Consider the following 12,779-nt stretch of genomic DNA (forward strand, 5'->3'; position numbering starts at 1 on the left):
ACTATATTCTTAATGGATAGAAGCCTTCCTATGACAGCCGCAAGATTAGTGTAATTAGTTTTTACGTACGTTTTATATATATTTTATGTAGATAAATATTCATATTGTTAAATGATATATGAACGTATGTTTGATGTGTGTTGAATGTATAAGAGTAATGGATGTATTAGTAGTTGTGAGACTAATCGTATTTAATATTTATATATAATTTACAGATGAGGATAATTCCTGACAAGTCCTGGATAGATATCCCTAGGCATCGTAGATTTCACGACACACGATACAAGGAGGGATGTGAAGCCTTCATGCGTTATGCGGAAATGAATCCGAGAAATTTAAGAAGCGGTGCTATGTACTGTCCTTGTTGTAGGTGTAGGAATTTGAAGCTGCTGAATAGAAATGATATACGGATTCACCTAATAAAATCAGGTTTTGATGAGAAATATAAATACTGGAACTGGCATGGGGAAGGTATCACTGAAGATGAGGATCCAAATATGATATGATGTTGATGATAATGTCGAGGATGATATTGGAGACAAAAGTGAAGATGATAACGAAGTTGAAGCCGAAGAGGTAGGAGGTGTCGCGAGTGTCGAAAATATTGATGATATGCATTCCTCCGCAGAAATAAAGCGAATAATGGAGCTACTAGAAGATAGTGAAAAGGACTTATATGAGGGATGTACCGAGTACTCCAGATTTTCATTTATGCTGAAACTCCTTCATATTAAGACACTTAGCGGTATGTCAGATAATTATTTTGAAATGCTTCTTGATTTGCTTCGGACTGTAATCCCTGGAGGAGAGAATAGCATACCCCAAACAACTTATCAAGCTGAGAAGATTGTCTCTGCTCTGGGTCTTGATTATAATAAGATTGATGCATGTCCGAATGATTGTATTTTGTACCACAAAGCCAATAAAGACCTTCAAGAGTGTCCGACATGTGGAGTTTCTAGGTGGAAACAGCGCACAAATTCTTCAACAAGGATTACAACGGAGACAGGGATAACACAGAAGAAAATTCCAGTCAAAGTGCTTCGACATTTTCCATTGGCTCCTAGATTGCGAAGATTATACATGAACAAGGAAACGGCAAAGAATATGAGGTGGCATAAGGATGATCGAGTAGACGATGGTAAATTGAGACATCCTGCTGATGCTTTAGCTTGGAAGCATGTTGATAAAATTTATCCTCGTTTTGCCGAAGATTGCAGAAATGTAAGACTGGGTCTATCAAGCGACGGATTCAATCCATTTGGGGTAATGAGCTCTGGCTGGTCTACGTGGCCAGTTGTATTAATGCCATATAATTTACCTCCATTGCTTTGTATGAAACAGCCGTTTATGATACTTTCATTACTGATACCCGGTAAGCATGCTCCGGGAAATGATATTGATGTCTACTTAGAGCCTCTAATTGATGAGCTAAAACAATTATGGTCTGAGGGTATTTTAGCATATGATGCCCATTTAAAAGAGTCGTTTAGATTACGTGCTATTCTACTATGGACGATTAATGATTTTCCAGCTTATGCTAATCTGTCAGGGTACTCTACGAAGGGCAAGTGTGCTTGTCCTGTATGTGGTCCAGAATTTGAAGCTATTCAATTACCACATAGCCGAAAGAGTTGTTATTGGTTTAATCGAAGGTGGTTGCCCTTGAGTCATAAGTACAGAAAATTATCAGCTAAGTTTGATGGTACAGTTGAGAAAAGAATGAAGCCGCGTCAACTGACAGGTACTGAGATCGTTCAATTACTTGAGGGGTTTCCAAAAGTTGTGTTTGGGAAAAAACGCTATTCTAAATTTAACACGCTCGGAGTAAGAGATTACTTAAAGTTAAAAAAGCCATTGAAGCGTAAGCGAAAGGTCCGTAAAATGCAAGTTGAGGACGAAACCCAAACATTACCTAGAGGATGGACTAAATTTAGTATCTTCTTTCAGCTACCTTACTGACAGAATCTAAAAATCCGACACAACTTAGATGTTATGCATATTGAGAAAAATATATGTGATAACATAGTATCAACTCTCCTACAAGATGCAAACAAGTTGAAGGATGATCTACGGGCGCGCCAAGATCTGACTGCTTTGAATATCCGAAATGATTTGCAAGCTCAAGACGTTGGCCTTAAAAAATTAAAGTTGCCTCCGTCTCGTGTTACAATGTCAAATGAGCAGATGCAACGAGTTTGTAAAATTCTCAAATCGGTAAAGTCGCCGGATGGTTACTCTGCTAACATTTCAAATAATATCCAGGTGCAAAAGAGAAAACTCTTAGGTCTGAAGACACATGATTATCACGTTCGTCTCCATCAATTGCTCCCTGTTGCAATCCGTAACAATATGGATAAAGAAGCGTCGAAGATTATTATTGAGTATTGTGGATTTTTCAGAAAATTATGCTCTAAAGTCATAGATGTAGATGACTTTAAGAAACTTGAAGCCGATGTCTGAGTTACTCTATGCAATATGGAAGTAATATTCCCTCCTTTATTTTTTACAATTATGGTCCATCTTACCTAGCATCTTGCAAGAGAGGCTAGAATCGCCGGTCCATCTTAATTTTTTTACAATTATGGTCCATGTTACCTAGCATCTATGCAATATTGAAGTAATATTCCCTCCTTTATTTTTAATATACCTCGGATTTTTCGAGACACCCCAGGGGTGTCCCAACGCGGATTTGGGCCCTGTAGTCCGTTTTAACCGCTCCGTTATCCCTCATGCCTATAAATACAAGCCTTAGGTCTCATTTTTTTGAGATCTGGAATTCGTGTGCCTCGGCGAAGCCCTGCCGGATTGAAGACTTAAAGTGCACAGATTTCAAGAGAGGAGGAGGAGAGATCGGATCTAGTTCTTCAACGCAAGAGAGTTTCTTCATCAGATCTACATCGCCCGTACCCGATCCTTAGTATTGTCCCTTTGCGATAATACTAAGAAGAGCAAATATCTCGCTTTATCCGAGATAGGCGCTTCAAGTTTCTAGATCTCCTCGCGGATCGACGAAGCTCTGCCCAATTTTTCAGCAATCAGATCTGATCAACGGTGGTCCACGGATAAACCCCGGCACAGGCAAAGACCCACGCAAGCAGAAGACCGATGAACGATCTCTGCGTTTGTTTGATAAAGTTGTAAACTTTTTTTTTATTTTCATTGTGTAAGGAGATCTTATAAAAAGATCAACTTTTTATTTCATTCGAGTTTATTGTAACGACTAAAGTTGTAATAGATTCGATAACAATAGAAATAGCAACTTTCACCGCAAACAAACTGGCTACCACAGTGGGAGCCAACAGCTTCGCTGCCGAAGCTGTCGTGCCGCAGCCGACGATCAAGATCCCAGTGCTCGAAGAGGTCGAATATGAATTCGACCAGCAAAAGTTCGAGGAGTACGTCTCCTCCTCCTCCTCCTCCAGATCCGCCTCTCCTGGCAAGTGCAGGAGTGCCTCCTCCTCCAGAAAGATCTGCTGGTCTTCAGATCTGAAGATCCAAGAAGACGATCTCTCCGCCGCTGTTGCTGTTGCACCTTGCAATGATCCACCGGCGTTCAATGAAGCCAAATTTGCAGATCTGAACTCCTTCACGATTAAGGAGTCGACTGCTGAAGGCGCGCCAACTCTATCAAAGAGAGCACGTCAAAGGAAACGACAACGCCTCGCGCGCCAATTCGCCAAGGCTTTGGATCAGATGGATGGTCTCCATTACCAAGCAGATCTGGAGCTCAGAAAGCGCCAAGTGGCTAATCTGACGCCACGACCAGCATCGGAATCCTCCTCTCGATCTCCAATTAACGGATGGGTTCGTGTCCAAAGAACCTGTTCTACTCTCGAGGAGCGAATCCAGAAGCGCCGCACCTTGCTTGCGCATGCCCGGACCCTTGTGCGAAAAGCACAAGAAATGCAAAAGGAAGAGGCAGTTAAGAGATCGCCGAGATCCAAACAAGTTTGGGTGCCAAAAGCCAAATCAGCGCCTAAGGCAAAAGCAGGCGACGTTGCTCTCCGGCCTTCGTCAACTTCAGATCCCGAACCTCCGATTCCGGTGAAGCGCAGCGCAGATCGTATCGGTGCCCTGCCCGAGAATCGAGGAAAAGCGCTTGTTAAGGAAAGCTTGAGACCGTTGAAGGAGCTTCGAGCAAATATCCGGACTGGGGGTCGTACGCGACCTCCTAACAAATTGATTTCTGCAACGGCCCGCTTGGCGGTGCGTGCAGAAAATCAGGAGCCCGTTAAGGTTTCACCCTCACAAAGGTGTGATTCCAAACGTGTGACTCCCAACAGGGCAATGTTTACTCAGAGGAAAACACGTCAGACAGACGAACGAGTTATACCTGAGAATCTATGTAAACAACCGATAGGTTACTCTGACCGCAACGTCGATGAGTTGTACTATCAGGCTGGGGGTACGAATAAATCTCGAAAGAAAGGTACCCGAGAAACGGACTCTCATTGTCCATATACCAATATTATCAGGGTAGTATCCTCAACGTGTAGCTGCCCCAAGACCGCTCCGCAGAGGGTCTCGATATTCGAGAGAATCTCCGATGGAATGACGAAGCCCAAATCGAGGCGTTTCCACCAAAGAGGATCGGTTGTTCGAGATGATGAATTCCCAGAGGTTACCGTCAATATGGTTGATAAGGGAAAATCTCCGATTGTTTCAAGTGGTTCCAACCCTGATTTCTCTCCAGGAAGAAGAATCAATTCGGGAATAGCTCAGCTTCAGCTAGAAGCCGTCGGATATAACGATTACCAGGGGATCCATGAAGGAATCCATTCCGATGACGAACTCTCAGATTCTTATTCCGCACTCGCCTCCGACGATACAACGTCTAGCATAGGACAAGCTCGAGAAGTGTTCATGATCAACACCGAGCAAATAGCCAAAATCATTGAAGATGCTCTAGCCAAGCAGAAAGAAGCATTCAAAATCGAAATGGAAATGGCTATGCAGGAGACGAGACAAATGCACGACCAACAAATCCGAGCTTTGTCAAATCAGCTAGTTGAATCCAGCCGTCGCACCCAGAACGCCGCAGTTGACAGCGATCCGGAAGTGGACGAAATCATCATGGCCGACGCACCGCCCAAAAATACTGGGGGTGGACCCACCAATGATGATAACACCGGGGGTGGCTGTATTATTCCTCTGGAAAATTGTCCAAAACAGGATATAAATGAGGCCGAAAAGATGAAGGATCTCGAAAGAAAAATTAACGCCCTGATGAATTCATCTTGCAGACTTGTCATAACAATTTGTCCATTAATGTCTTGGACGTTATGGGAATAGAGCCGCTCAATACCTGGAAAGAGTTGAAGGTGCGCGGAGAACAGGCCGAACGCTTCCTCAGAAGGAGGAAGGTCGAAAGAAACCAACCGATGGTCAACCCTCTGAACTCGAGTCTCGTGTCCCATGATGAAGGGAAGGCACCTACAACAGTTATTGACGTTAATCAAACGTCACAACACCAGCTCCGAAGACAGCATAATAGTTTGGATCCGAGGTTTCAAAAAGAGTATTCATTCAAGGACGAAGACGTTCCAGCCATCTTCGAGACCCTTCTTGAAAACAACAAGATCAAGCTGCCGCCCATCACAAATCAGGAGGAAGCTGACAATACTGCAGATCCGAAGTACTGCGCGTACCACAGGAGGATCCTTCATCCCACTAAAGCTTGCTTTACGTTAAAGAATAGCATCCAAACCTTGGTTGAAGCCGGCGTCATAACGCTAGGATAAGCCAGATAAGAACGGCAACACTCCGAAGAGTATACGAGTATAAACTGCTTCTCAACACTCCGAAGAGTATACGAGTATAAACTGCTTCTCAACACTCCAAAGAGTATACGAGTATAAACTGCTTCTCAATACTCCGACAAGTATAAGAGTATAAACTGTTTCTCAACACTCCGAAGAGTATACGAGTATAAACAGCTTCTCAACACTCCGAAGAGTATACGAGTATAAACTGCTTCTCAACACTCCGACAAGTATACGAGTATAAACTGCTTCTCACTCCTCCAATCGGTATATGAGGTTAAACTGTTCCCTGATACTCCAATAGGTATATGAGTCTAAACTGTTTCCTACCGTTGACGGGAAGTTCCTGGAGAATTTTTATATGTAATATTCTTAAGGATAACCCGATCATGTAACCAAATGCAATGATAAACCCAGTTTCGCGAAGAAACTGGGGGTGGATGATTCATGTAACGGGAAGTTCCCGGAAAAATACTATATGTAATTCTCGTAGGGATAACCCGATCATTACAAACAAAGTGATAAACACTAAACCCCACTGTGATTTGTATGAGTCAACACTCTCGATGTGATTTGTACTCCTACTCTCACTGTCTATCTGGTCAAACCTTCCTATAGTTAGGGCCACAACTAAAGTCCCCTCCCGATTCCTTCCATGAACGAGAGGTCCACTTTTAAATTGAGCGATCAAGCCTATAAAATGTAAGATCGTCTCAGACCCCCCACTTACACTGCCTCCTTGGTCAAATCTATAAAAGTTAGGGCCAAAGCCAGAATCCCCTCTCGATTCCTTCCATGAATGAGAGGTCCACTTTCAATTCGAGTGATCAAACCTTCCTACAGTTAGGGTCATCTCAAACCGCCGTTTGGTCAAACATTCCTACAGTTAGGACCAAAACCACAATTCACTCTCGATAAACGAGAAATTTATCTTTAGTTCGGTAATCAAACCTTCCGACAGTTAGGGTTATCCGAATCTTGTCGATTCTCGGAGTGGAGATCCCACTCTTAGTTTCATCTTTTTGGATTCTAGGAGTGGAGATCCCACCTCGAGTCTCCTTTCCAGCTGAAGATAGAATATAAAATTCTTCTTCCTCAGTGTCGGGAGATAGAATATAAAATTCTTCCTCTCCCATTTCGGGTTCGTCTTTGCCCCAAGAGAAGACACCACCTTTTTCAACTCCCAAAATCCATGCCTTTTATGCATGGGGAATTTTATCCCGAAGCCTAAGCAGGGATAAGCCAACGCCTAACACGCGTTGCCGGTTTAGTCTTTCACCGATTGAAAAAGACACCAGAATCCAGTCTGGGGTATTTTATCCCGAAGCCTAAGTAGGGATAAGTCAGCGCTTAACCTGCGTTGCTGGGTGGTTCGTTCCCGTAAAAACGACCGAGTCTACGTATTCAGCATCGTAGCAACAAAAATCCATGCCTTTTATGCATGGGGAATTTTATCCCGAAGCCTAAGCAGGGATAAGCCAACGCCTAACACGCGTTGCCGGTTTAGTATTTTACCGATTGAAGAAGACACCAGAATTAAACCCTAAGGGTCAACGCTGGTCAACGCGTAACCCTAGGTCAACGCCAGTCAACGCGTTGCGACCAAAAAGTCAATGCTCGACGCTCGAAACCCTAGGGTCAACGCCGGTCAATGCGTAACCCTAGGTCAACGCCAGTCAACGCGTTGCGACCAAAAAGTCAACATTCGACGTTCGAAACCCTAGGGTCAATGCCGGTCAACGCGTAACCCTAGGTCAACGCCAGTCAACGCGTTGCGACAAAAAGTCAACATACGGTGCTCTGAAACCCTAAGTCAACACAATGTGACGGAGGTAGTTCAAAGTCAACTCAATGACACGAGCCAAACTCAATTCATCAGCTATAGACTCAAGACTCCGACGACGGCCAAGCGATAAACGCAGCGCCGGAAGAACTTCGGCTATTCGTCAAAGCATTGGATAGACCGAAAATCGAAGGAGTCAAGGGTTGAAGCTAACTACAGGTCCTTTACGCCGACTGAAGGCTAGGCCAAATCACATCCAAAGTATTTCAGCCTCTTCTATAAAAGAAACGAGTCTGGAACGCTTTGGAGGGGGTATCTGTAGGCATCGAAAATTGCCTATAGGTCTCCACGAACAGCTCAGTGTTAAGGAACGACAATGAACGTCACTATCTGGTTCACATGAGTTCGACTGACGTCGGTGAACGATTGAAGTGAACCGACGAACTACGTGAGCTGACGGAATTTCGGGATAACGAAAGCACGGGCTAATCGAGAGCCCCGCGATGTTACAAAAAGAACAACGCCCTTCGTGTCTCGTTCATCCTACAGATAATCCAACCATCGGAGCTGATAGAACTCTTCGTCAGACTTCCAACGCACTTCGAATCACTAAAATCCGAGTTCGGACGAAGAATTTACAGCGGAAGTGGACGAATGTACCTCAACGGAATGTCTCGGCCAATGTGAGACACCCCAGGGGTGTCTCGGAAATTCCGAGACACCCCAGGGGTGTCTCGGATTTTGTGAGACACCCCAGGGGTGTCCCGGATTTTGAGAGACACCCTCCAAGGCAGATTTGGGCCTTTAGCCCGTTTTAACCGCTCCGCAACCCCTCATGCCTATAAATACAAGCCTTAGGCCTCATTTTTTGAGGATATAAATTTCGAACATTAGAGACCGATGATAGGAGGGTAACTCAGAACAGTGGGGTCATGGGCTTGTTTGCCCAAGAATGTTTTTCAAGTATAAGAGATCAGAATCCAATTCTAGCTGACATATTATATTATGGCCAATTAGAAGATATCGTTGAGGTAATTTACGGGTTTGGTAAACCAAAACAATGTACTTACACGATGTTCAAGGTTCGGTGGTGTCCTGCAAAAAAGCAAAAGGATCATTATGGATTTACACTAGTCAATCTTCACCGAGAAGTATATACGAATGAGTAATTCATTTTCGCAGAACAAGCTGATCAGTGCTTCTATGTGAAAGATCCGAATGTCATGTCTGATTGGGTGGTTTTGTACAAGGAGCCAAGATCTGTTGTTCTTCCTAATAACAATGAAAAAAATATTGAAGAAAGTGAAGATAATTATAGTGAACCAATCGGTTCATCTGATGATGTTTGGCAAGAATTCTCTTACGCACAGAATGTGGCGCTGGATGTAGGTATGAACTATATATGTTACACCACATTATCGATTTTTATCTTATCATAATAAAAACAATAATGCATTTCATAACAACATATCTCATGAGCATGTATACAATTTTTTCTTAACAATTGTCTTTATTATATTTGCAGATGAGGAGGATTAGGAGGCTCTTTGACCAGCCGACTGATCGATCACGGAGTATCACGTCAGGTAGTGGTGCTGATGATCCACTACCTTCTCCAGATGCAGGTATAAAAATTAATTAATACTTTAATATATTTTATAAAATTTTAGTTATCTAGCTCATAGTGTTCATTTGTTGCAGATGCGGGATATTCATCACCCGGCGGTTCTGATGCAGCACCAGAACAATCCCCCGACACAGGTATTAAATATTTAATAATTGATAATGGTCAATTAAAATTTAATATTATTGATTCTTCTTTCTTATGTAGGTGCTACTTGGACCCCGACATATCCATCATATACATTCCATACTGATTTGCGGCTAAAGACCCAGGACTTTCTCAGTTTACCTTTACCTCCGGACTCTCATAAGTCCAAGGCTGACTCAAGAAAGTACCACCCACGTGCTGCGAGAAGGTATCAGGAAATGCTTCCTACGTTGGAGACTAGGAAAGCTGATGCAATCGCAACAAAAGAAAGAGAGATAGCGAATGGTAAATTATATAAATACTTTTAATTTTCACATTTGTATATTATATGATATATTATCATGTTGTCATTATTTTAGGTGCTAAGAAGGATCGCATAGAGGGACGACGTGGCGGGGGTAAGCCTGATTCTAAACAACCGCCAAGAGGAATGAGGGCCATTATTAGGTGGAATAGTTCTAATTTGCCCGTTGGTCCTTGGTCGACCCGATTGAATGCATATATTGGGGTTCTCGTGCGTAGAGCGACCATTATCAACCCTTATTTTTATTTTCGAGAATTACCGTGGACCGCATACGAGGCGATATGGACTGCCCTTATGGTAAGTACATATTGTTTTAGATTTTCATTTATTAATAATTAGTAATTGATATTAAATTATCCTTACTAAATGTGTATGTAAATCTACAGAACTGCTTCTGTCTTGAGGACTTTGAGGGGGCTTGGAATTATGTGTTTAATGTCAAGGTTGAAGCAATCCTCAAACAATGGAGGCATGAGATCAAACATGAAACCTATGACAGGTATGAGGAGGACTGGCAGAGGTTTTTAAACCTCGATGACCGAGTTGACGAGATTCATTTCACGGCTCTCCTCATGTATTGGGACAGCGATGCCGCCAAGGTTAGTTTCATGAAATTTAGTTTATAATTTTAAGATATTATTTCATTTTATATTTACAGAATTTTTTTAAAGAATAAATCCACGAAGGGGTCAGAAAATAGAAGAAAGAAGCTGCATGACCATCACTTGGGCTCACACTCCTACGCCAATCTGGAGGATGTTTATTGTCAAGATACGGTATATGTCATTTAAAGATTTAAAAGATCTTAATGTTTAGTATGATTATGAAATCTCATAATTTATAATATGACAGGGGAAATCATTAATGCCGATACACTTGAGGGCCAGAGCGGCATATGGTACTTTTCGTGAACAATATAGGGGTGATGAGAGGAATCGGGATAAGATCACGGCAAATCTCGAGTTAGTGGTGAGACTTATACATATCTTGAGTAGTATTATTAATTCTATTTTGTTAACACTACGAGGAAACGAGAACACAAATAATATGGTCATTATCTTGAATTAACTATAAATTTGTGCTTTAGGAGGGATTTGAGACCGCATCCAAGGAGGCTGCATCTGTCTACATTTCGCAGGAGGAACAAACCGAGCCAGACCCTCACATGTTTTCTGCAGAGGAGAACATCAATCTCACACAGAACCTGATGGGTCATAATAGGTAAGGATGGTGAAAAATCGAATCAATTTGAATACTACATACTATTTATATTTGTTTACCATTATTGAATTTGAGAGCAAAGTTTAATATTTATTTCTCCCTAATAATAGGAGAGGAAGATATCCTCTACATGGTGTCGGAGCTTCACCTGGTATAAGCATCAGATCGTCCACAGCATCCTCCACACCATCTACATCGACGAGAGCAGCCACAAGCAGTTTCCAGGCTATGCCATTTGTCGCACGTATCTCTGCGTATCTGATTGATAAAATTGACCCGGGGCTGCATATTCAGGTGACTAATGAGATGACTAGAGTTGCGCTAACGGCGAACTCGATGGACGATCTCATGGGGTATGTTATACAATATTTAGGCGGTGCTATTCCTTATAGCGCATATGGTGGTGTCATACGGATCATTAGCTCGATTGACGATAATTCCGGCGCTAGACAGAGTAGTGCTCAGGTACCTTATTTTTTCTTATATTTATAAATTCATTTTTATCTAATATGTTATCAAACACCACATAATGATTATTCAATTAAACATTCAGAGTGGAGATATTAAAGGGAGCAGCACCCGTTCTCGTAATCGGGATAGAGATACCCCCGCCGACGACGATGGATGAGGTTTTTTTATTTTTAATGCAATAAACAGTTTTATTTGTTATAACACTACATTTATTCATGTCGTGTATCATATCTTAGTCACTGGCATTGTTAGTATATATGTTGTTGGATGTGTTTTAGACGGAACTGATTGATGTATATTTTGAAGTGGATGGTTGGATTTGTACAATGTGTTGGATTTGGTTATATATATGTTTTTGAATGGAATTGTTATGAATTTTGATTATGATTGGATGGTTGAATGTGGCGTGTACAGTATTTTCTGAATATATTCAAATATTAATGTAATTGTACAGGGAAATACAAATTATAATTAATTTTTTTTCCCTGAAAAAAGGCAATCTAGACGGAATTCCGTCTAGATTGAATCAACCTAGACGGAATTTCCGTCTAGGTTGTAAAAAACCAACCTAGACGGAAATTCCGTCTAGATTGATCAACCTAGACGGAATTCCGTCTAGTTTGAAGCAATCTAGACGGAAGCAAAATAAACCACTCAAACTAGACGGAATTCCGTCTAGATGACCTAATCTAGACGGAATTGCAATCAATCTAGACGGAAATTTCCGTCTAGGTTGATTGTTTTTCTACTAGTGAGTTTCTAAAGATGCAGATATACCACAGCTAGCTGATACATGAACCTAATCAATTTTATAATTGCCAAACTGAAAAAGAAACACTTATACAAGAAGATTATAAGTATTTATAGTATCAATGTTGACAAGAAAGCAACATAGGCGTGCTATTGTTAAATCTTTTGCAGTCATATTAATTCCCATAAACCAGATTAAGATTACAATAGTGTACCTGGATCAAACACTACTATCAAATCTTCAAACCTTCGGATCCTGTGGCAGAAGAAATAGAAGATACACAAGGAAACCAATATCTCCGCTTCCCATCTCTGTGGCCATCATCAATCATAGCAAGACCTTCCTGCAATTATCAGATTCAGGGATAGTCAATAATAATTTTGAAATAAAGATTTTCTCATATCAGGCCGTAAAATGTTCCATCTTTTCGTACAGACTCTTAATTCATCATGGTTTTAATTTACACCCAAATTCTCTAAGTTGTTTTAAATTACACCTCTTGTTAGTTCTAACTGCTCTTTTGGAGCATCTTAGATTAAAGTTTTTATTGTATACTATTTGGACGACACCCTTGGTGAAATAAGTCCATTCTAATGATCATTTACCCATTCCCCTTTCTTAATGGTTTCATCCACTTCCCCTTTTTTTAATTAAACCCATTAACCTCTCTACTAAATCTTTATACAAAACATGCCTCTCCACTTCAATCACCA

General features: G+C 41.6%; 2 protein-coding genes across 2 annotated transcripts in view; one reads left to right on the top strand and one right to left on the bottom strand.

The window, feature by feature from the left end:
- LOC109841672 lies at positions 10,366–11,472 on the top strand. The gene is made up of 5 exons (XM_020410623.1): positions 10,366–10,399; positions 10,476–10,592; positions 10,711–10,844; positions 10,955–11,138; positions 11,398–11,472. The coding sequence occupies exons 2-5, from the start codon at positions 10,488–10,490 to the stop codon at positions 11,470–11,472; spliced, it is 498 nt and encodes a 165-aa protein (XP_020266212.1). The 5' UTR covers positions 10,366–10,399; positions 10,476–10,487.
- Positions 12,106–12,779, bottom strand: part of LOC109845501 (vacuolar protein sorting-associated protein 22 homolog 1) — a 5,398-nt gene continuing 4,724 nt past the window's right edge. Inside the window, exon 9 of the mRNA XM_020414776.1 lies at positions 12,106–12,409. Within this exon, the coding sequence (XP_020270365.1) occupies positions 12,299–12,409 (111 nt within the window). The 3' untranslated portion in view covers positions 12,106–12,298. The remainder of the gene's footprint in view (positions 12,410–12,779) is intronic.

This window comes from Asparagus officinalis, chromosome 1 (genome assembly GCF_001876935.1).
Source record: "Asparagus officinalis chromosome 1, Aspof.V1, whole genome shotgun sequence".
NCBI lineage: Eukaryota > Viridiplantae > Streptophyta > Magnoliopsida > Asparagales > Asparagaceae > Asparagus > Asparagus officinalis.

Excerpts from the sequence above, each read along its gene's own strand:
- LOC109841672 (XM_020410623.1), top strand. The coding sequence starts at position 10,488 with ATGCCGATACACTTGAGGGCCAGAGCGGCATATGGTACTTTTCGTGAA. Across the intron at positions 10,593-10,710 it reads CGGCAAATCTCGAGTTAGTG|GAGGGATTTGAGACCGCATC; the intron begins GTGAGACTTATA and ends TTTGTGCTTTAG. Across the intron at positions 10,845-10,954 it reads AACCTGATGGGTCATAATAG|GAGAGGAAGATATCCTCTAC; the intron begins GTAAGGATGGTG and ends CCCTAATAATAG.